Source organism: Plasmopara halstedii, assembly GCF_900000015.1.
Source record: "Plasmopara halstedii genome assembly, contig: Scaffold_3060, whole genome shotgun sequence".
NCBI lineage: Eukaryota > Oomycota > Peronosporomycetes > Peronosporales > Peronosporaceae > Plasmopara > Plasmopara halstedii.
In genome coordinates, this window is record NW_020189964.1 from 69317 (window position 1) to 93211 (window position 23895).

The window sequence follows — 23895 nt, forward strand, 5'->3', positions numbered from 1 at the left end:
CCAGCCACATACCGAATTCTTGTTTGGGTGCAGTCACACCATGCCCATCTCGTGTGACACACACACCTGTTACCAGGGTCGTGTAACCCCGTTACATGACCCCGCTCAAACTCTTGTGATAAAGTCGGTAAGCGTAAATCTCTACCGGGCCCTCCGTTTGCAAATATACGTCAAAGATGGGCGGTTAAATGCCTTCGGTGGACGTGCCCTTTTCGTCAGCGTCGCCTCTGCTGCCGAGCGATGCCTTGATCGACAATGGCCTTGCGACACTCCAACTGCTGAATTAAATCGGCACGAAAGACACAAAAGACACAAAATTTGGCCTCTTGAGATTTTAAGCTCGCTCATTAACTCCGTGAGCCCCTAAGGTGATTGTAGGTTACATTTTTTTTCCGCAATCTATAACATCAAGCAAAGAGTAACTTTAATGCGCATAGCCAGACTCCTTCTTTGGTTTTTACTTCAGAGCTCAGACTTTCAGAATGGCACAGCAACAACGCTTTATGTACACCTTCGCCATAAAGCGATAGGATGTGCATATCAGTCATCAATTATATACAAGTTTTCAGTATTACTTGGTATATGAAAGGAAGTTAGCTTTGCGCCATGGAAACGGCATTTGGATCGAACAATCCATTCTGCTTACATGGGCACACCGACCTCTCACGTCCAGGGGAGAAATTTCCACCTTTTTTGATCTAGAAAGGATTTGCGCTTAAATGAAACAATCCAGACCAATATGTCTGTAAGGGCCGATGGCGCTTTCAGCGTCTGGTTGCCAGATACACGTAGGTGTCTCATCAGCATATTTTCATAGCCTTAGAACGCTTCCAGAACCGATTCAGACCTTGGACCGACGTTTATTCTATCTCTTCGCGACCAACTGAAGTTGAAAGCTTTTTTAACGCACCTTGTTGCCTTTGGGTGAGGTGGGGGTAAGATGGGCCATATTCACAAGAATGCAGTCTTATTAAGAACTTAGCCACCGGCTTGAGTCCTAGTGCTACCAACGGCAACGGGGTCGCCATGCATCTCACACAAAGAAAGTTTTGACTCTTGGAGTCCGCATTAACCAACGCGTAGAAAATAAGCTCACTGACCGTTCGTAGGACGCAAAACCCAGAAATTCTGCAATATCCATTTCTTCCCATTTGCTCAAATTAAAGAGTATTCGACATAAAATTCCAGCTAACGAAAAGGATCGAATACATATGTTCTACAATTTCCAATGATGAGCTCATGCACCTCATTGAGGTTAGCAAACTACGTATCCACTGATCTTTTTTTGTCTGACAGCGATCACTCCCATTCCGTACCTATCACGGCCTCTCATCATGGCTCGCTCTAAGTACAGTGAAATGTGTGTGTACACCATAAGTGACTTGCTTGCTTATTGCTTTTTGTTTCGCCAGATATGAATTTTATAGATAAATTTTAGCTTTACATATAAAGTCAAGCGTTGAGACCAGATAAATTTGCAAGTCTCTTCGCACGTTCGTTGATGCTTGATTGTAATTCCAGACAAATCACGGAATCTAGTTGTAAGGTCTGGATTCGCGGCTATCACCAAGAAAAGATTGCATTTTACAAGGAGATTTTTTGTGATATCGATTTTTCGTCAATGGGAACGAGATTTTTTTGATATGTTACAAGCATATACTGCATTCATACCAGAATAAAAACAAACAAAATTTACAGAAACATTTCTTTCACGACCAACTGGCTAACGATCTCAACGTACAGTGCAAAACAATTCAACATGATTTGAAGCAGATGGATAAAATGTCGTATATAACGCTCAAGCAAAGTACAAAGGCGCACGCACTATCTGCGTTGAAAGCGTCTTCATCGTTTGCTGAAAGCATACGAACACCTCCCTCAATCTCACCGTCTTCATCAAGCAAAAGCCCACGAACTCAGCTTCATCTTCGATATTAGCACGCTATCCGTAGCTAGCTACAGTGACATGGTGTTCACTCCAGACGCTGTTTCATGTTTATTTATGACTGACTACCTTTGTTTTCAAAAGGTATTGTGGCCAGAATTTCGAAATTAGCCTGGCTGTGCTAAAACTACAAATCAAGCTCGGTTCATCCTCTCGCTGACGAAATCATGAACGCTTTGATTCAAATGCGACTCCGACATGGCTAAAGCTTATACGTATACCAACAACGTGGGTAGCTCGAATAGGGAAAAGAATTTGAGAATAATCTCAAGATGAAACCGATGAAACGCTTGGACATTCTTTTAAAACGTTCATCACACATATTGCGTATGCATTACTTCATCCTTGACACAGAGAACAACCCATAGTACCGCGAGCTTTTAAACGAATAATCTAAAGCTCACATAACATGTGTGACCCTGCAGTAAGTTGGAAGGTGTGTCGCAAAGATCTCAAAGTTAAATCAAAAACATTGATCAGGACACCTAAGAGTCACAGCAGATAAGGCCCTTCGCCAACCAAGCCAAATTATGGCATCTGAATCCTGAATGATAAGCTGATGACATAACTTTTTTTAGTAGTGATGGTAATGCGCGTGACTTCTACACCACAAAAAAACACATTTCGGCTTCATTTTCACGCAACAATGCTTATCATATTTAATATCATGATCGCTTCTTCGACAGCCAGCCATGCATCACAGGTTGCGCTTCGACAATCGCTTACTCACAAATGGATGGTGAGAATGAAGGAAGCACTTAGTTCCATGTGCATGACGCGACATTATAAACGCATACCTTATTACAATTATCAAGTTCATCTATACAACTTTTTTTATTTTATTACTATTCATTACGTCAGAGCTGGAAGTTGGGCAATACAGATTAGGACCGAATATGTACGCGTCACCCAAAGCGCGACCTGCACTTAGCAGGTACATGTTAAATTAGCCAACACTTTGGATCGTAAACACAGTCTCAGCGCTTTGGCGATCGATTAAGCTAGACGTAATAAGACATCTTATTGATTCTAAAATGTCTAAAGTAATGTTGATCTTAACTCGCACTGTTTGTAAGTGCAAGACAAACGTTAATAACCGAAACAAATTTTCTTCACAGAAAGCCATCCAAGTTACAGTGCAAACAGAGTAGACACATGTGATGACTCCAAAGGTTTATCGGCCACATATGGACAGAATCCACTGAATCCTCCTGATTTGTTCACCCCTCTTCTTAACGTCATATAAAAGCAAGAAGGCGAGATTTATCAAACAGTTGACATGCATGGCATGCTAAAGATGCCTTTTTCTTTTGTATTGCTGCACAAATTGGGTTGTTAAAAGCATCTGTGAATTGGTAAATAGGGTGCGTATATATAGTAATAGAGAGAAGCTAGCCAGACTAAATATCGCCAGTTGACCTTATCAGTGCCATATGCCACTCATCAATGAGACAGAGCGAAATAGACAGAAAACAGCATTGAGATAATAATGTACGAAACGTTGATGAAAAGCATTAACTGGCACTTACATTTTTTTTTTCCTTGAAGGAATATCGACCAGAAAATATGGACAGCAAAAATTACATAAAAAAAACAAAAGCGACACAGAATACAATGCCGCAAAGTTGCGACTCCCTCAACGATATCAACGGATCATCACAAGCTCATCTCAACATTTTGTTAAGCTTACTTATCGTCCAGTCGTTGGCAACCAAGATTTTCAAAATGGCCAGGTCAGCGCATCTCATCCACCAGCAACCATGACTTTACGCAGCGTAGGATAGATAGTACTGTTATCGTATGTTACCCCTGCAAAAGCTGGGCGTTGATACCGTCGTGCGACAATGAGATGTACAGGAGGCATTCTGACGCACCGTTTATTAACACACGCGGTGCGGCGATGTACTTTCCAGTCGGCAAAACACTGGATTCTCATCAGCGGAGAAAATCAATTAAGCATCTGACAACAACACATTACATCGTGGTATTAAACGCGGCTTTGTGCCGTCAAACGCGCATTGCATATGACGTTGGTTCTCGAATATACTTTGCTATTCAAATGCTACAGTACTGGTGAATGGTGCCAGGCGTTACCGCCGTCACCAACAACACGTTTGGCGTCAACTGCAGCTTGTGGCATCTGTATTCCAGATCTTAGGAGATATACTATTAAAATCATGTTTTTAAACTTATATATTTGACTTCTTTCTCTATCTGTACTCATTTATACAGGTATATAATACTTTAAGAATAGTATTCTTGTAGTCCGTACTACTATTTTCTGATTCAGGATCAATCCGCCCTCCTTTTTCCATTTCGGCACTCTCCGCGCTCGTCGTTCGCTGCGACTGCACGAACGATCTCTTCTCGCCTCCATTCGCCACGTTTTAACAATGGGTGCCGAGCTGAGTCGTCCCACTACAGGTTTGGAAATTACGGAGCTGAAGGAGGACGCGCGTCGACGCGTGGGCAGTAGCAGCTCGTTGGACAGACGTGTTCAGGCTCAAAAAGCAAACAATTTATCCATGTCCGCCAGCACCACGGCTTTATCGACTCTGGTGCAACCGCTTAGCCGCAGTAGTAGTGGAAATTCAAAGTCTAACTTCTTTTCGAGTATGAGAAGATCTCGCAATGACAGCAAGAGCACACCACCAGACTCAATGAGCGTCACAATGGGTGGGGACCAGGCAGTCGAGAGTCTAGACTTGCCTATTGTAGAGTGGGAGGGATATGTTACAAAAAGAGGCCACTTGGTTAGGAATTGGAAGATGCGCTTCTTCACATTGGAGGGAAATCTCGTGTCATGTATGCAAAAGTGATGAAATGGCAACGAACGCAGCAAATTATTTACATTTTCATGTTGCGTGTGACAGATTATGAAAATAAGGTCGAGGCACGTAATCGTAGTCATTTGAAAGGCCGGGTGAATGTGGCGTCAGTCAAGGTGGATAAAGTGGCCAAAAATGGCCACGGCTTTGATTTTTCCTTCGAAACAACCGAGGGAAAAGTCTTTCATTGTAGTGTTCCGACTCATTTCGATCAGCTCGCTTGGGTCCACTTTCTTGAAGTAAGTGTAGCTGACCGTTTTTTTTATACCCAGGTGAAATATCTTAGTGTGATTAAACTTCTTCTGTTTTGCGCTTTTGCTTGTATAATAGGCCGGAATTGACATGGCAAGCATGCGTCAGAACAACAAACCAGTGTATGGCACGTACCGCAATAGTGCGCTTCCAGACATGCACACAGATAAGGCATACGAGACGTATCGTACCATGTTAGGGGGTGATCCGTCCGTCGTGACAGAGCTGCTATCGTATTTCAACAAGGATCTCGTTTTTTCGTCTTCATATCCGAAAAGCACGCCCTTCAGTGGTGATTATTTTGGCCGGGAAGGACTGCTGCACTTTCTTGGAGCGTTCCAAAGCAACGTAGATTTGATTGAAATGAAGGTAGAGAAATGCGAGCTGGATGCAAACGGTAAAAGTTTGACGGTAAAAGGCACCGAGACACTCAAAAGTAAACATTCTGGCACAATTATTACGCAGTCGTGGTCGCATCGTGTGCGCTTTGGTCCGTATGGCCGTATCTTACGCTTCCGTGTCGACGTAGATCTCAAGAACGCAACAGGAAATTGGAAGACGTTTAGTGTTAAGAATCCTTACTCGGAATTGTCGGATGCCTCTATCCGATCCAATCGGTCACTTAGTATCTCGTTGAAGGATTTTACAGTCTACAATGTAATTGGGAAAGGTGGATTTGGTACCGTTGTGAACGCAGTGAAGAAAAGCGATGGACAAATCTACGCTCTCAAGATCTTAGAAAAGAGCAAAATGACCAAGTACGATGTCGAGAGCTCATTTACAGAAATGCGTGTTGCCCAGAATATCCACCACCCATTTATTGCAGGACTTCGTATCGCTTTTCAAAGTAGAACTAAGCTTTTTTTGGGAATGAATTACTATGGTGGCGGTGACTTGTTTCACCACATGAGTAAAGGTTCTAGCTGTCAGATACCGTCTGACCGAGCACATTTTTACACGGCAGAATTGGTACTAGGTATCCATCATTTGCATCAGCACGACATTTTGTACCGTGACATTAAGCCCGAAAACGTCATGATTGACGCTGATGGTCATGTCGCACTTGTCGACTTTGGACTTGCTAAGCTACACGTATCTGAGTACAAGGGTGCAAAAACCATGGCCGGATCGCCGCAGTACACCGCACCAGAGCTACTCTTACCGAAAGCAAAGCGCTCGTATGGTAAAGCAGCAGATTGGTGGAGCCTCGGAATTTTGCTATACGAGATGAGTGTAGGCAAATCTCCTTTTTATGACAACAACATTGAAAAGATGTACCACAAAATCCAGAATGACCCTCTCATCTTCCCTTCCAAGCCAGCACTATCGGACGAGCTCAAGTCGATTCTTCGAAGCTTCTTACAAAAAGACCCGACCAAGCGTCTTGGTACAAAAATCAGTGACATTCTCGAGCATCCATTCTTTCGAGGAATTGATTGGGACTTGCTGCTCAAGAAGCAAATCACTCCGCCATGGAAACCCAAATTATCGTCGCCTCTTGACGTGGAATATGTGGACACAGAATTTACAGATCTAGATGTACATAGTGAAGTGCAGTCGCCAACAGACAAGTCTGCAGCCAAGTCGAAGGGTTTCTTGTCGCTTGTATCTAGTCGAAGTAGCCGGGATAAAGCAGCTCCACCGGTTCAAGACCCGACTTTTAAAGATTTTACCTATTTCTGCGAAGACCCTGATGCTCTCGTTGAAGTGACGCACCTCGTGTCAGAATTGCGGCCTTCTCCTCCACCTACAGAACCTACGCCCACTTCTCCGCCCAATGATGAGGATTCAGACGAGTCGAATCGCCATTCAGAACCCGAAAACTTAATGCCTTCAGAGTGCGAGGGTACACCATTGTCATCATTTGTAGAAAATGGTATTTTAAATCCGGTGTCCATTTCTCCGCAGCAGTTGCACGATGGATTACTGAAGTTGGAAGCTTCGATGACTGAGCAATTTGAACGCGTCGAAGTAACTATTTCCCGTGAGCGACCACCTGCTAAAAAGCGAAATGGTAGTTTGAGTTCAAGTAAAGAAGAGGAAAAGGATGTTGTCCGTGTGGAAAAGCTCATAATCTCGCCTCACTCATCGCGCATCGTTGCCCCAGCACTCACAATTAGCCCCAGCGCTGATCCTCAGACTATGTCTGAAGCTAGTGATTTTACAAGCCCCGAAGCGAGTTTGCGAGTCTCCCGCGAGGACCATTCCGCTGAAAGCCATACAGAGGCTAATAATAGTCAGCAGATAGTGGAGGCAGAATTCTAGCGCTTTTACAGATTGAGGAAATGTCAGGATTGGCAAAGGAAGAAGTGAATACCTGGCGTCATATCACCTTTCCTTTTGAGATACTTTGCATGCTAGAACTGACAGACACTTTGAAGTACAAAACAAGACAATAATTAAAATCAATGTTATACGATTCAGCTGCTAGTTGTCACCAAGTCATCGATACAGCTGCTTACTGTCACCTAGTCCTCGTCAAACATATCCATATCTTTAGCTGCTGGAGTCACGCCGCGAGTTTGGCCAATGCCGAATATTGCATTCATAGTGATTTGGCTGAATAGTGAGAGACCTCCTGATGTATAGAGACGAAGCAGAGTCCAAGCTATAGCAACAAATATAATAGTCCGGGTATGCGAACTTTTGGTTGGTTTTCTTTTATTAAGCTTTGCTTGAAAAACCTGCCTGGCCGTCTCAATAAAATGCTCGCGATCTGTGATTTTTCCATAGTCGATTCCTTCCCGTTTGAGCAACAGAGAGATCTCAGTGCTCGTCATGGATTCAAGTATCGACTCCACAGACTCGACTGAACTCGAAGGCTTTTGTGCGGTTTCGAAGCGTAAATCAGAAAAAGACCTTTTGTGTCGCTCTTCTTCTTGAAGATCATGCAACATTTGCTGAACCTTCCTGTCAGTCAGATCGATTCTAGCGGACGTACATATTTCTTAGAATACCTAACTATTCGTTTGTTTCATCATCTTACCCATTTTTCTCAGCGTCTGCAATCATTTCAGGGGTCGGATTATAGAAGTCGACGCAATTGAGTCGACGGTCGCGAATCTTTTGAGAACGATCAATACTTTTTCTAATCTCCTGAGCGTACTCCGTCTGTCCCTTTGCTTCAAAGCCTCGTGCAAAATCTTCAGCATGATCCACCTTATTGCATCGGTTAATCATATCTTAAACAAAAAACATATTTCGGGAAATTTACCAATACCTCTCGCTGGTATTTCTGCTTCAATGTGCTTTCGTCCATCCCGGCATCTTGTTTCGCTGACTTTTCGTCGTAGACTTGGCCCCTGTCGAACATACCGCTGAAAGTTTCTCTATCTATAACTCGCTGCTTGGCACGCTGCTTTATCAATTCTCGGAGTAGCCTCCGGACGTCTTGGTTTTCCTCGTCAATCGCATACGCCTTTCGAAGATCCAAGAGTGCTCGGTCAAACTCTGTAGCACCAGAGGATGCTGGTGTGATGAGAGCGAGCGCTCGTCTGTAATGCGTCAGGTAATATTCAAATTCATTGCTCCTGTAAGAAATCACGGCAGACGAATCCTTCTTACCGGTACAGAGCTTTGACGCTTTTTGGCTCGATCTCAAGCGTGTCGTCACATGCACATATACATATAGGGTACTCTTTTAGTTTAAACTTGGCCGCTACAGCAATATCGCATATCACACTAAGATCGTGTTGAAAAAGTAAAGACCCTGAGACCAAACATTACCTGCGATGTTTAGATAGCACGCTACTTTCAATGACTCGAGTCGATTTTGATCATTGGAGTTGTCACACTTGAAATCGGTGAGAATCATATCACCATCCTCGATCCCTTTCTTTTTCCAGCCGGGATCTTTGTCTTCCAAATACTTGAACACTGCCAATGCCTTTTCGAACTCTGCGACAGCTTCTTTGAACTCGTGCTTCTTAAAATACGAATTTCCTAATGCTTTCATGTTCTCAGCGGCTGCTATTCGTTCCGGATAAGGTTTAGAGCGAGCAGTAACGACCGATTCCTGCATGAAGAGCGAGTGCTGGAAATACTGAGGCCATGAATCAAACTGAGTTCGTAGCTGAGCCTGTTGGGCACTTTTAAGCTTTGCAGCCTTTGCCATGAGGTCTGCAAACGGGTTGTCGGTCGACAAGTCCATTGGCGCGAGTCAAGATACTTAAAGACGAGATGGGTGTTCGTAACAGTCTAAAGGACACAACCGTGCTACACATAATTGGCTATCATGTATAAAGGCCGTTTCAACAGGGGCGGCTAACAGTACAGAAATACATCGAGTCTTAATGCGACAAGTAGCAAAAGACATTTAATGAAAATTGAACAATTAGTTTGTTAACAGATAACCTTTCTTGCTGGCATGGACAATAAGTCTAGGCTTATGAATACTGCTTCAACAGTTTACCTAGAAATATCTAGGTGACACGATCAGGATATAATCGACAGTGAGCATTAATATTAGAGTCGCTGCTATATTTACTGACGATAAGCATTATTGAGGGTACGATAGTTGCCGCCTCACTATCGTTACGTCCACGCACCAAATTTTACACACTGCCCCGTCATGATAAAAGTGTCTTTCAGCTTTATGCCTGAATCTTACTTTTGAGTTTAGTAACCATAACCATGACACTGTTAAACATTCGTTGTATCTGAAATAATTGGCAAAGAGCTGACTAAGAGATTTCTATGGAATTGTTCCAGTTTCACTTGCGTCCGGAGTGATTTCATCGTCGAGGATAACCTCCCCTTCAGGAACTTTGTGCAGTTCATCTGAGGTAAGCGGTAGCTCGCACATCGGACAAGTTGGATCCGTTTCAAGAAGTTGTACAAACTGTGAGTATAATCCCGGGAATGTACAGCGTGGGCATGATGTCCAGTCATTCTTAACCATGTGATAGCCCTAGCAATAGTGACCAGCAGTATCTTAGACTCATGTGTTACGTTAAGTGTACACTATTTCACGTGGACGCACCGTTACAATGCAATAAGGAATTACATTTTTGCACGTCGAGCAGTCCAATTCAGCTTCTGCAAGCTCGTATGAGCAAAACGGACAAGGTGTTCGTTCGTCAGGTGGTTGCTCCTTATTGGGGCGACGAACAATAGCCTCAATCTTGCGTCTAATATCTTTGTCCATCGATGCGCGGTACTCGGATGAACGCATTAAAGTTGCCGCGAAATCGTAACTGTAACCACGCAAACCAGCACGTTGACATTCTATGACTGCAGAAATGAGGATGTTGGCAGCATGTGTGGGGAACTTTGACAAATGCTGCGCCACACGAATGAGCATTCGTGCGGCTGGTACGTGTTTTGATCGCTTGACAAGTTTTTTGACTAGCACATAGCTATGCAACAATGCAAGTGCACTTTGAAGCTCCCGAGCCACTCGCATGCGACGAGCACGCAACTGACGAGAAGTTTCGACGAGGACATCGCGTGCAAGCTTATAGTTACCCAGTTCCTGCTCTTGTCGAGCAATAATGACTGCAGTCTTGGCTGCTTGCGCATAATTTCCCAGCGCTAAATACAAGCGAAAAATATGATGTGGGTCTTTCGGAATACCATCTTGTTCTCCCATTAAGTGATCAATCAGTGTGTGGGTGAGCATGTCGTTACGAGCTGCCCCTACCACTTCTATAGCACGCACAAGCGCAGTGTCTCCAGCTGATCCACTACCACCGGCTGTTTCATTTGCTGCACTACACGCTAAGAGCAGCTTCAGTGCCTTGTGGTAGTTGCCTGCAGCATGGTAAAAATTGGCTGCACGCTCTGGTGACCTTTTTTCGTAATATTTTGCTACTTGCGCTGCTCTCGAAGCCATCATGTTCTCTTGGCCTAGAGTTTTCGCAAAGGAGTCCATTTCGCCATGCTGTTGGGCCAGTGCAAAGGCTTCATCTTCCTTGTTGGCTAGCAACAAAAATTCAATCGCACTTGGGTAGCGACCTGCTTCGACGCAATAGCGAGCAGCCGATAAGGCTCCTTCGGATGATTTTGTCTCGCGAACAATCTCGAACGCACGTTCAGCTCCATCTAAATTTTCCAGCTGCAGACGAACGACATTGTTCATTTCACCAGCTCGTTCATACGCCTCTGCAGCAGCGGCATACTCTTTGGCCGCCTCTTTTGCTCGAGCATACTGAGCGTGCACTTTGGATGCTTTCACACGATCCATCAACGGTGCTGCACGTGCCAAGTTCTTCATCTGCACGTAAAGCTGAGCAGCTTTTTCAATCTGTCCACCTTGTTCATACAATGCGGCCGCTTCAGCCACCTGTTTCATGGATTCTAAAATGGCAGCACATTCTTTAAACACTGTTGCATCATCAAGCTCCGTCGCAAGTTTCACTCCACGACGCAGATCGCCTTGTCGAAATGTACACCGAGCTATGCCCGCAAGACTTTGCGTCTGAAGCTTACTTACTGTTGAGGGCGCTGGACTTTTAAGACTAGCATCTCGATTCATACTTTCAATAGCACCAGCGGCGTGTTCGTATACTCGAAGCGCAGCTTCGAAATCACCACGAAATTCCAGTTGGGTAGCGTAAGCCACACTCAGCTCCGGTACGAGGTCGCGTGCTAACGAGTCAGCGAGCTTTAAAGCCTGCTCCCATTGTAGCAAGTGACGTTGCATATGCAGTGCGGCTAGTGGATCACTTGAATTCAAAAAGAGACGAACAGCTTGATTGTAATCACCAAAAAGCATGCACACGTGACCTGCCAATAGATTTTTCTCCTCAATGTCTGTAAGACGGTCGAGACCCAGGACCATTCCCGAATCTCCTAAAGACCGATATGCACAACGAGCGGCAGAAATATCGAGTGTATGCATTGCACGTCCAGCTAGAGCGAGCCAATAGTCCCGTTGGTCAAAACGAGACGCCAACCGCCGCGCTTCATCGAGACGAAATAGGCTCAAATTCTGTCTAAAAGCAGCTTTTTCCTGTTCTAATGCTCCCGAAAATGTTGAAGGCTCTTTACGTAGCTGGTCATGAGTTACACAAGGAAGCGAAGCCAGTCGACCCCCTCCTGATGCATGTTGACAGGTAACAATACCGTCACTTACAAGAATAGGCTCCAAGTCAGGCGGAACGGGTGTTGTTTGTGGCGCGATCACGACATCGCCGTCAGGTAAAACTTCCAGCTCGCCAAGTTGAGTGACTTCTGGACCTCGAATGGTGGTATCGGCTAGGTGAAAGACGCTTATTTCTTTTGGTTGCAAAGCTACAAATACCTGCGGATCAATTACATCCCAGAGCACACCCACGATGCTGGTCGATAGATTGGGGACGCTTGTAGTCTCGCGTGTAGCAGCATTGAGTATAAAGCCACGGCGCTTAATATCTAAAAAGAATATTCGTGTACCTGTCTTGTTCGGTACAAGCTGCACAATTCCTACGCCATCTTCGTGACGATACGCACAGCCATCGAGGAACTGCCATGCACTCAAGTAAAAAAATTGGATGGAGCCGGTACCATTCGATGTCGAGTAGATGAAAAAGTCTTTTGTCAGGGCTACTACGCTGATCTCGCTGTTGCGTTCATCTCGATTTCCACCCGAGAAGATTTTCGCGTTTTCGCCTTGTACTCCGCCGGGTAAGTGTGAATTGCTGGCATCACTGCCTCCTGGTTCGATCCGATGTAAACTCGCTTTGCCATCGCACAACACAGCAGCATATTCGCGATTAAGCTTTACGCATGTCACTCGACCAAGATACTGTTGTTCGTTGACCAGTGCTTCTGCTGATGATCCGTCGCAGCGATAGAACCAGACGCGATTGTTCATACCGACAGCTACATGACGTGGTCCGATGGCGACGAATGATGGCTCGACTGACAGTGCAATCCGAATCGTTTTATTGTTGCTCGATTCTATCTCATTGCGACGAGTGTCAACGATGCTAAGCTCACTTAATGAGCTTAGATACGCGACATAATGGCCACAGTGATCATGAATGCGAGGCATCTGTGCCAAAAAGCTGAATACGATGCCTCCATTTGTCGCAACAGTCAGGATTTGTCCATCCGACGTGAAGCTCATCAAATGGGCCTCATCCTCCTATATTGATGACAAACTCTTTTCAGTTTAGCGGAATGAGCAACTTTTTAATTAGGAAGTAATGTACCTCAATATCCGTAAGTTTTATCGTGTCTGCAACAATCTCAGTAAAGGTCGTTAGATCCACCACTTTTATACTGCCCTCGCCACTTAAAGCAACACGATTCAGTATTGACGAGTAACACGCTGCGAAGATCCGACCCAAGAAAAAGCGGTGCGACTGGAGCTCTTCACCTACTTCCTGTTATCAAACAAGACATGAAAGTGAATTCTCTTGACAATTTTCGATTTATCTCTTACGTCGATTTTTGTGGAAATAACGATGAGATAACCTTCTGAAAAAGCGATAATTATCATGCCGTCTGCAAACCACTCGATAAATACGATGCTCCCGTAATGCTGGACAGTTGACATCTCATTGTCAGCCTCATGCGCCATCACTTACAAAGGTAAGTGACACTTACAGCCTGAAAGGTGAGCTCGACGGGATTGGCTGAGTCTTGCAGACTGAGCAATATAATTGCTCTCGGAAGGGCAATAGCGATCAGCTGTTCGGCCACCTTCATCGAATCGCCTCGCTTTCGTCCAAACTTGATGTTCCATGGCTAGCATTTAAAGCATTTGTAAGAAACTTATAATTTCGTAAATAATGTTTAAACTGCACGCTTGTTCGAACCGTGTGGCTGAGTTCGCGTTGCTCAATCGTATCACCCTGCGAATTGCTCACTGTAAGCATGCGGTCGTCGCCTCCTAATACAAGTTTGTCATCAGCGTTCCACGATCCGCAATGTATACGACGCGTGTGCTTCCCAACCACAGGAACGATCTTTCGAGTCTCTTTGCTATACAAAACAAGGTTGCCCTTCTGGGTTCCCACTGCAAGTAGTGAGCCCTCTTTAGACCATCGAGCAAATGTCGGATCTTTGAGATTTGTGTCTAGACTCAAAGTTAAGCGGTTGCCATTATCCCAAAGGGGCACAACGCTGCTCCCTTGTTGTAAAATGGCAAGTGTACTTCCCTCCGTGTCCCATTCAAGCGCAATGACGGGAGCTGTTAAGTCCAGACCAATTTCGTCGTACTGTTCCCCCTGACGATCAAAGATGTGTACCAAGCCATTTGTGCCCGCGGTGGCTAAAAATGTCCCGTTCGGGTGCCACGCGAAAACCACAGACCCCGCGCCATGAAACTTGGAGGCTATTTTGAAGAGCTTTTTCATGTTTCATGAGGAAATGAGGACCTCGAAGATACAATTGCGTCTCTTCAAGATCAAAAGCAAGATCGTTATATATAGTATATTATTTTGTTCCTGCACCACCAAAATGCATCATGTGAGTTACCCTAGTGTAAAAATGTCAAGTACGAAGTTAAAGTGATCTTGGAGCAGCCAAAGTTAAATCTGACACGATAGTTTATGCAGATAAGCCACCCGCAAGCAGTAAAATTCGATCTTCCGATCTCGTCAGCTACTCATCAACACCATAGCCGTTGAAACCATGTTAGAACGAAATACACTCCGTAATAGAAATGCGACGGTGACAGATCTGGTTGTAAAGTTCGCTGACATTGACTGCAACGAAGTTGCTATACACCTTTAATAAAGATGGCTTGACCTCATATAGTCCGCGTTTTATAGTGTTCGCCATTCGTTATAAATCCGGGCTGGTGTCACTTTTCCCGCGTACCATTCGAAGTGATGTCACTCCGATTTCGAAACATAATGGTTATCCACCATGGCTGTCGACCACAACATCTCTGAGATTTGATTTCAGTCCGAAAGACGATAGTGTAATGTAACGAATACCATAATCGCTACAAACCATCTTGATCGATCGTCGCCATAAATCATCCCCATCGAAGTTTCTTTCGTAATAGGGTTGCTTTAACGGGGGTTACACGTACCTTGGTATGAGATGAGGGTCAAACATGCACGCAAGGGTGTGAGTTACACAAGACGGTGTGATCACACGATGGTGTGGCTACACCTTCACAATAAGCAGTACCGTGGCTAAAACCTATATATTTATAAACAGGCGGCTTTGCCGCAAATAAAACCAAGAAATGCAGTTTTCATTTTAACGGAAGTGTATATTTGCCCTGGGTTAAGGTTGTTGTTACTTTTGGAGTAAGCAGATTGCGATCCGCTACCCTCGTACTGGTTCTAAGTATAGAGCGAAAATCACCAAACTTAGCTTAGCTTCCTCTTAGCGAAAGGGCTACGGCAGCCCCGCTGCACTTGAAAGCACTAGTAGCCAATCTACACCAGAGTCGTTCGACTGGTTCTCTGAGGATAAAGCAGTTCTCCTATTCGCACCAGGGCTTGCAGGACGGGCTTGAAAAGATGACGTCTCTGCTTTGCCTTGAGGGCGACAGCACCTCGCATCGCAAGAACCTGAAGCGATCAGCGCGCGTCTAGAGGCGTTTTCGAGCACCTACAGCAGAAGCTGTCGGCGTCGGCTGCGTCCATAGCGCCACCGTCGACGACGGATGACTCCTCCAGTTCCAAGCCGCTCCTGATGAGCGTTAAGACCTTCGAGGGCAAGGGTGGAGAGAATCTCCTGCTCTGAGTGAACGAGGTCAAGATGGCTATGGCGTCCGCCATGCTCCAGACCGAGCACCGGCGCGTGGCGCTAGCTATCTCCAAGCTTGGTGGTCAAGCACGAGAACGGGCACTGACATGCGGCACTTCGGTCGAAGCGGCGTTACCCTCCTGGACGGAGCTGAGGCAGCAGTTTTGACGAGTGTTCTCGCCGCCTTATCAGGCATATTGCGAGCGATTGCGTTTTTTTGCCACCCGAAAGGGCAGGAAGAAATTGGTGGCTTTGCCCAAGAGTTGCGTACTCTCATTGCCGTTATGACAGCCGATCCTCTCCCCGAGGCGGTCAAAGTGACCGCCTTTATGGAAGGCCTCCGCACTGGCGTGTCAAGAATGGAAGTATCCGTGTGCTCCCATCTTCTTTTGAAGAAGCAGTGAATGTGGCATTGAAAGCCAAAATCGACTTTATGTCGTCACGACTTGGTTGGAATGCATACTCTAGCAGATCGTCGAGCGGGCCTGAGCAGGTAGATCTCAGCTATGCTGAGAAAAAGGAGGCAGAGCTCCGAGCTGCCGAGCAGCGTTTGAACACCGGACGGTGTTTTACCTGTGGAGTCCTTCATCACCTTCGGATTGGCTGCCCCCTTGCAAGTCGCATCAAGGTTCATTGAACCGATATCCAGTTTCTAACCAGTCTGAGTTGTCGCGGGGAAACGACACACCCACTAGACGCGAAGCGGCCAACTGGGGAAGAATTGATTTCTGTTAAGCCTCAAAGTGGTAGAGGGCAGCCGGGCCCAGCCCCGGAGAGCTCCGTGATCTTGAAAACGAAACGTGTGTGCATGCTGATGCGCTGAAATAGCGCTTGAGTGACATCGCTACTGTTCGATTAGCAACGAAGACTTGTGGCACGTGACACGGGTCCTTGTGGACCTCAGTGTCAATTTTCTTGAAATTGATGGCGTGGAACGTTGCTTACTCTTAGACTTGGATTCAAGGTATAACCTCATTCTTGGTATAGCTTGGTTGGAGCACAATGAACCATGGATTGATTGGAGGTCGAAGACCTTGAGCGCTACGCGCACGTCCCCTGGTGGAGCTTTGGAGAGTCATAAATGCACAGAAGCGCTTTTGGCACGGGCACTAGACCGGGACGCCCAATGTGCTGGATATCGTAGTATCAGAGTTATCAAACACCGAAGGTTTATAGGCAAAGGTTCCGAGCATGGTTCGCCGGCTGAACGTGGAGTGGCATGTAATCCACTGAGCGCTGCTAAAATATCAAAGCAGTCACTGCATGCCACGAGTGGCATGGTCCGAGGCATCTTGGGCAAGGCCCTTCAGATGCGCGTGGAGTGGCACGGCATCCACTGGACGAAAATTGCGGAGCTAGCAGCTCTTCATCAAATGTTGTTAACACCATCAGGGCTCGGGTGGAGCAGGAAATGGAGAAACTGGACGACGATGAGTGCATGTTCACACTGGCCTTGCTGCAACACGCCGGGTGTCAACCCTGACCCATGATGTGTCAACCGTAGACGATAGCGCACAGCTATACACCCCCGTCCACGGTATGACGAGGGAGGAAGACGGCGACGTCAGCCTCGAGGCTATACCCGCGGTGAATGCTCGTCTTGAGCTGGACGAAATGTCCCTCGAAGGGTTCGGCGGTGCCTAGAAGGCAGGCAATTTAGTCGAGATGGTCATCATAAGACCGAAGGAGGAGATTAACTAGTCGTCGCTGCGGGATGAAGCTGTCCTGGAGGACGCCAAGAAGGTGCTGAGCGCACGAAGTGAATCCTGAGGAGTCCCTCGGATCCGTACTATCCTTTGGTGAAGGAATTCCAAGACGTCGTCTCCGAAGACCGGCCGTCGGTCCCACTTCCGGACCGAGGTATGCGTCATGAGATCGACCTGGAACCAATAACTACGTAACACGCCAAAGGTCCCTGCCCAAGGAGCTGTGTGACGTCATTGATGCCTTCCTCCGTGTGAAGTACGATGCAGGAATGGTGTGTGAAAGCAAGTCTCCCCATACGACACCTACGATTTGTGTCCGGAATACGAGCGGCAAGTGCAAATCGTTCACGCTTAGATTAGGCTCAACGCCGCCACCATTCCGGCACAGACGCCGATTCCTAGGAAGGATGTCTTTCAGAAAAACATGGTTGGCTGTACAAAGTACAGTGCACTCGACTTGGTCGATGTGTAATACCAACTGCTTATGAGAGCGAGTGATATTTCGCTGAGTACTCCGAGCGGCATGCTCTGGGAGTCGCTGGTGATACTCAAGAGCTGTCAAATGCACCAGCAACATTTTATCGTTAAGTGGCGCAGTTGTTCAGGCCCCAACGGGCGTATGCACATACATATTTCGACGACATCTTCGCCCATAGTTGTGCGGGACACGGGAGAACGGATGGTGATGACCACATTGTCCATTTGAGAGCGGTGCTCGAGTGCATGTACACGAATCAGTTAGATGCTAATGCCGATAAATGCAACTTTGTCGCTGATGAATTATGGGTGCTTCATTGGAAAGCGTGGCTATTGAGCGGATCCCGCAGAAATCAAGGCCATTGTGTCTTGGCCTCGCCAATTACTTACACAAGCACAGCGAGGATTACGCAGAAATGGCACGGCCATTGTTGGGACTCTCTAGGAAGGTTGCGGAATGGTGTTGGGACACTGAGAGGGAGAGGTTTTGACGGGGTCAACGACACCCTCCTTCATGCATCAATACCGGCGTTGCCAGACCCCGGTCGTCCTTTCAGTGTCGTCTATGAAGCTTCGGACTTTGCCATCGGCAGTGTACTGCTGCAAGCCGACGCCGAGGGGTGAGATCAGGTGATCGCTTTCAAATCTCGCCAGCTTATCGATGCAGAGAAGAACTACCCAGTTCACGACAAGATATTGCTTGCAATGAAGAATGCACTTTTCAATTTCAGAATGTACCTGCTCGGATCCAAGCCATGTGTGATATACACAGATAATGCATCACTACGCACTGCGACTCTGTCGCCTCACCTCTCGTAGAGGATGGCCAGATGGCTCTCCTTTATCGCATAGTATATCTTCGAGGTGAATTATAAGTCCGGAAAGCTGAATGATTTGGCTGATATGTTGTCACTCAGACCGGATTATGAGCTTGCTCATGTTACGACGGTGACGTCGTCAGTGATGGATTTGATCCGCCCCGCGTACGCGGGTGGTGATATGTGCGTAACGCTGCTACGGGCTCTTGGGGGCAAGGAGTTTGGAAAATTGGACAAGAAAATGTCGCGACTGCGCGCACAGGTACATCGATATTCATTGAATAACGGATTGCTGTATTATAGCACCGACTCGACGGACATGACACAAATTGTGGTTTCTCACGATAAGGATTTAGAAAACCGTATCCTCTATGAGGCCCACGACACTGTACTCAGTGGTCATCTCGGTCGTAAGAAGACCCGCAGCTCTGTGAGTTTCCACTATTGGTGGCCTAAGCTGTACAAATGGACGAGCACCTATGTGCGCACGTGTGAGACGTGTCAGAGGGTGAAACCCTCTCCGAATACGGCGGCGACGGTGATATGTTTGCCGGTACCCTCCGGGCATTGACAATCCATGAGTACGGACTTCGTGTTGGCCTGCCGATGGACTTGGCGAGCAGCACGGGTGTCGTGGTCTTTGTCGACCGTTGAGCAAGATGGCTCATCTTGCGGCGGTGCCGGACACCATCGACGGTGTCAGTACAGCTACACTGTTTATGGATCGTGTCTTTCGACAACATGGACCCCCGGAGTCATTGTCTCTGACAGAGACCCACGCTTCACTAGGAAGTTCTGGTCGACGATCTTCAAGGAGCTGGGCGCCAAGCTCACTATTTCAACAGCGGACCAACCGCAGACCGACGGTCAAACTAAGCGCGTGAAAAGCGTCGTTTAAGATGTTCTCGCACCATCTGCGCTCAGATGCCGAGGCGCTAATGCGCCATACTGTCACTTGTAGAGTTTGCTCTGAACAATGCAGTGCATGTGTCTACCAGCTACACGCCATCTTATGTAAGCGGGCTCATTAATGATCGCGCCCCGCTGACGCCGCCATCCCATGTCCCAGGGCTTGGTTGAGAAAGAATAGCCGAGCGGCTAGCTGATGTCAGCACCCTCACTGTAAAGAAGTCGATGACTCCCTGCCTACTAGACTGAGTGTCTTACGACACGTTCGCGATGCGATGGCTGAATGCCAAGACATACATAAATACTATGCAGATGGAAGACGCAGAAAAAATGATGGAAAGTTTGAGGTCGGAGATTTGTTTTATTAAATGCTAAAATCCATCCTACACATGAGGTCTCTATTGTCTTTAAGACAAAGCTCCGCCCACGGTTTATCGGACCTTTTGAGGTCGTGGCCAAGCGGGGCTTTGCGTATATGCTTAACCTTCCGAGACGGATGTGCACCCACCCGGTGCTTTATATGGGCTTGCTCAAGCCGTATTGGATCCGGATCTAGTGAACGAGGGAGCGTTGGCCCCGGTGCGGCGTCTACAGGAGCCCCACCATCCAGAAGGAGGATCAGCATTTAGTTTTGAGCACAGAGTGCAACAATCTCCATCTTTAACGCCAGGCGCTCCACCATCGCAAAATGCGATGCGTCCGTCTGCTCGATGGCTAAGAGCCGCTCTGATAGAGCGCGATAGTCTTCAACGTGAGGCATTCGGTGCACGAAGTACTCCAAGCTCTTGAGGTCTTACGCACAGCTGTATGAGACCCCAACATGATGCTCAGCGGAGCTCCAATCGCGACCGACCTTGTTCTCGGGACGCTCGAAGGGCATCGCGAGTAGCAGAATGGCGATCGACTATGTCGTCTTCGTCCGCCGCCGACTTTTCATGACGAGAATGGTGGCGTCCTCTTTCACGTGGAACGTCGTGTAGATTGAGGGTCAAAACCAGTATCTTGTGAAGTGGCGGGTTCAACTTCGGCAAAACTGCTCAAACGTCGTGGACGCTTAAGATTTGAGGGAACATGACGTTTAGTGTCATTGTCAAAAGCCAGGGAAGCCGAAGGGCCATGAGCTGAGCTCAAGCTAAGCCCTGATATGATATGGTCTCAGACTCACCCGTGTGAGAGACCACAGAGCTCGCGGGAGCGTGATGGATAAATTTATACGTCGCAGTGCGACAATACGAAGGAGGTCGGCGACGCGCCTTGAGTTTTATAAACTCGAACCGAAGATGGCGTTCCACGCGCACGTCCACCTCCTTGTAGCTCCGCTGTAAGTTGGACAGCGAGGAATTTTCCGATGTCGCTGCACCCATCGCTCAAAGAGCCTTTCATCATTGCAGCGGTTTCTCCAGGAACAAGCACAACAGGAATCGTATACATTGCGGGGACAGGAGCGCCTTCTCTTCGAGCGCGAAGTCGAACGCGGTACTCGGTTGCAGAGGGCCTAGGATGCGCTTTCCTTAGCCACGGACGTGCCGTCCGAAGTTGCACCGCGAACAGGAGACGAAGACGGGCCTTACCCGCGGGTTCTCTAGGAACCAGCGAGGCTGGGGGTCAATCGTGTCCGAAACATAGGGTTCATTGAGCAGAGAATGCGTGCAGAAGGTCCAGGGGATGTAGATGTGTCTTTGAAACGCAAGCTTCGTACGAGGTGGGCGTATAAAATTTTGTTGGGGGAGAGTGTAACCCCCGCCACACTCTCCCTTGTAGGAAGGGGTGGGTCACATAAGATGGGGTGGCCATACAAAGGTGTGGGTTACACAAGGCGGTATAATCACACAATTGTGTGTCTACACCTTAACGAGAAGTCAGTACGTGGCTGGACTGCCAGTAGTTATTCATCTTAATTTGATTTTACTATTTAATGCGGACAACCTATACATTTAAATATAGGCGGCTTGAACGAAAGAGTTAATTTGCCCTAAATTAAAGACGTGGTTACTCTTGGGTTAAGCGGATTGGATCCGTTACAATCGTACTGGTTCTAAGCATTGAGGGCCACCGACCTTACCTTAGCTTCATCTAAGCGAAAGAGCTACAGCAGCTCTGCTGCAGTTGCCATGCACTTTGCAAATAAGAAATTTCACCCGGAAAACTTCGAGTTACAAACACACAAAGGTTGGGTTTCGAGCGCACACCTAAAAACAAAATGAGAGTCACTAACGTAAATGATTATCTTGGTAGCTCCATTTTTTCAAATATATATATCCTTCTCTTCTCTTTACCTCTTCTCTTCTCATAATAATAGAGATGTGTCATTATCACCTGAAACGAAGCTAGCAGTTCACGTGTAACACGGACCTTGCCTTGAAAAGTGTCGGTATTTTCATACAAACCGACACTTTGGTAATCCAAAAATTGTGCAACTACACAAAATTGCAATATGAATCTCGTACATTCGCAAAATATTGTACTTTGCACAATTGTACAAAATGTTGGCTTATTATACACAGTCCCGGTACTACCTCCCCCACTAAGATGTGGACCATATTGGGGCATATACCTCGTTTTTCTGTGATATACTGAGCAACAGTAAACGCTCAACGAGCAACCACTACGCGTAAAGTCTAACTTAATTTCACCATGCCTGCACCTCAGAGTATATTCGCCACGGGATACCCTCCACGCTCTTCATCAATGACGTTGTAAGTCTTTCGAAAGATGCGTGGTCCTCGCAACCGACGCTATCGACGAAAAACACCTTGACATGCCAAAGTTTCTTTGACAAAGTTGACCGCAGTAACTCTCTGAGTTTTGACAAAGCACCTTTACCATCACTTAAATGTATTGGCCGAGGTGGAGGCGCTCCTTGTGCTTCACATTTCTGGTGCACGAGTTTAAAACTCCGTGCACTTTTCCAATAGCGGCTAGTGTCGTGATACCCGCCGACAATGTCCAGCTGATCGCTGTTGAGCTAAAAGCCGGCCCAAGAAGTCCATCTTGCGCATCAGCATGCGGAAGAGTCGTGTATACTTTCGTCAATGTCCTCACGCCGTCTCTTGCCAATATCATTGCGGTGATTACGACTTTAAACCAACTCAAATTGCTTGTCGCGCTGCAGAAGAGCCCATATACGACTATGTGTTCGGGTCTTTTGCTCACACCGATAACGAAACGAGCGCCAGGAAGTTTGTTTCTCAGACGCACAGGTAATTACTCACCGTGTAGAGATCCGCTCCTTTCATGAATAATGTACTTTAAAGCCGGCAAGAGTGCTAGTACATGTAAGCGGATACTGCCCGTAATGTAACCACCCTGTAGTGCACATCACACAAAAGATATAAAAATGATTTCATATATGTTGCTAAACCTCATGGTTCCATAGCTTCGTGGTTCAGCGTTCGCTTCTCAAGCGAGTGGTCGGTGGTTCGATTCCACCTGGTGCCGTTAGCAACTGTTCATACCTGCACGATATAGAATTGCGAAGCGACCGACAGTGGGAAGTGTGTACTAGTTCTTCGCCAGTATGCTAAGTACCTAGCGTCGGAGCCTCCTCTGATATGGATTCGAGATCGGGTGGTTTCTACAGATCGAAATCATAGCGGTTCCAGGTATGCAGAGGATGACTGTTCACAATCTTTTAATTACCATGAAGGTGCGCAAAACAAACATAAAACACAATATATATTGAATTATTGATAAACGTAAGCCTCTGTAAACTTCATAATAATTAAGTCGTGCATCTTCATTTGTTATGATCCTAGCTCCACACTTGTAGCAATGAAAATTTGCGCATTGTTTCATTTTCTAGATGCATAATGGCAGCTTGACTTTCTGGTAAGATTGATTTGTAGTACTGAAATTTACCGAAGGCTCTGTAATGGGGTAATGTTTTATTAAGGTTTTAAATTGGAGTATGTTTTATTAAAGTTTTAGAGATGGAGTATTTTCTTATGTTTTCCTTAACGAAAAAACATTACTTTTTTAAGAATTTATAAACGTTTGGACTCTTGAAACAGCAGAACAAATAATTAACCTAAACAACTCGGTATGGCTGATTCCAATACGTGGACTCTTTGAAATGAAACTTCCTTAAGGCCAAGTGCACTGTGAACCCGTCGCAGTCTGTCGCATATGCCACGAATGTACTCCATTGCATCCATATGCAACCCATTTCCTACATCCTTTCGCCTCCGAGACAACGGATCCTTTTTTATACTTGGATTTGAGAATAATAATGTACACTTGATGAGTTACGTCCCCCCTTTTTAGGAGTCGTGTAAGCCATGCCAAGCACGTGCTGTAGGGTTTTTCATTACACTCTAACCCGACTC

General features: G+C 46.4%; 6 protein-coding genes across 6 annotated transcripts; 2 read left to right on the forward strand and 4 right to left on the reverse strand.

The window, feature by feature from the left end:
- Positions 1 to 2437: 2437 nt before the first annotated feature.
- Positions 2438 to 3008, forward strand: PHALS_15164 (uncharacterized protein). The gene has a single exon (XM_024719832.2). It carries the CDS (start codon positions 2529 to 2531, stop codon positions 2874 to 2876), a length of 348 nt encoding a protein of 115 aa, XP_024585092.1. The 5' UTR covers positions 2438 to 2528; the 3' UTR covers positions 2877 to 3008.
- Positions 3009 to 3171: 163 nt separating this feature from the next.
- On the reverse strand, positions 3172 to 4126 carry PHALS_15166 (uncharacterized protein). Its single transcript, XM_036407222.1, has one exon. The coding sequence runs from the start codon at positions 3879 to 3881 to the stop codon at positions 3690 to 3692; it is 192 nt and encodes a 63-aa protein (XP_036263467.1). The 5' UTR covers positions 3882 to 4126; the 3' UTR covers positions 3172 to 3689.
- Positions 4127 to 4338: 212 nt separating this feature from the next.
- Positions 4339 to 7290, forward strand: PHALS_06533 (agc akt protein kinase; the record flags this gene model as incomplete). Its single annotated transcript, XM_024719835.1, has 3 exons — positions 4339 to 4750; positions 4819 to 5012; positions 5104 to 7290. The coding sequence occupies 3 exons, from the start codon at positions 4339 to 4341 to the stop codon at positions 7288 to 7290; spliced, it is 2793 nt and encodes a 930-aa protein (XP_024585094.1).
- Positions 7291 to 7493: 203 nt separating this feature from the next.
- PHALS_06534 (HSP90 co-chaperone CPR7/Cyclophilin) lies at positions 7494 to 9175 on the reverse strand (the record flags this gene model as incomplete). The annotated part of the gene is made up of 5 exons (XM_024719836.1): positions 7494 to 7953; positions 8012 to 8184; positions 8246 to 8519; positions 8590 to 8683; positions 8752 to 9175. The coding sequence occupies 5 exons, from the start codon at positions 9173 to 9175 to the stop codon at positions 7494 to 7496; spliced, it is 1425 nt and encodes a 474-aa protein (XP_024585095.1).
- A 543-nt stretch (positions 9176 to 9718) lies between these two features.
- PHALS_06535 (wd repeat-containing protein 19) lies at positions 9719 to 14309 on the reverse strand (the record flags this gene model as incomplete). The annotated part of the gene is made up of 6 exons (XM_024719837.1): positions 9719 to 9934; positions 10007 to 13093; positions 13161 to 13334; positions 13394 to 13492; positions 13558 to 13698; positions 13770 to 14309. 6 exons carry the CDS (start codon positions 14307 to 14309, stop codon positions 9719 to 9721), a joined length of 4257 nt encoding a protein of 1418 aa, XP_024585096.1.
- An 8623-nt stretch (positions 14310 to 22932) lies between these two features.
- On the reverse strand, positions 22933 to 23233 carry PHALS_06536 (uncharacterized protein; the record flags this gene model as incomplete). The annotated part of the gene is made up of 3 exons (XM_024719838.1): positions 22933 to 23015; positions 23099 to 23144; positions 23210 to 23233. 3 exons carry the CDS (start codon positions 23231 to 23233, stop codon positions 22933 to 22935), a joined length of 153 nt encoding a protein of 50 aa, XP_024585097.1.
- Positions 23234 to 23895: the final 662 nt, after the last annotated feature.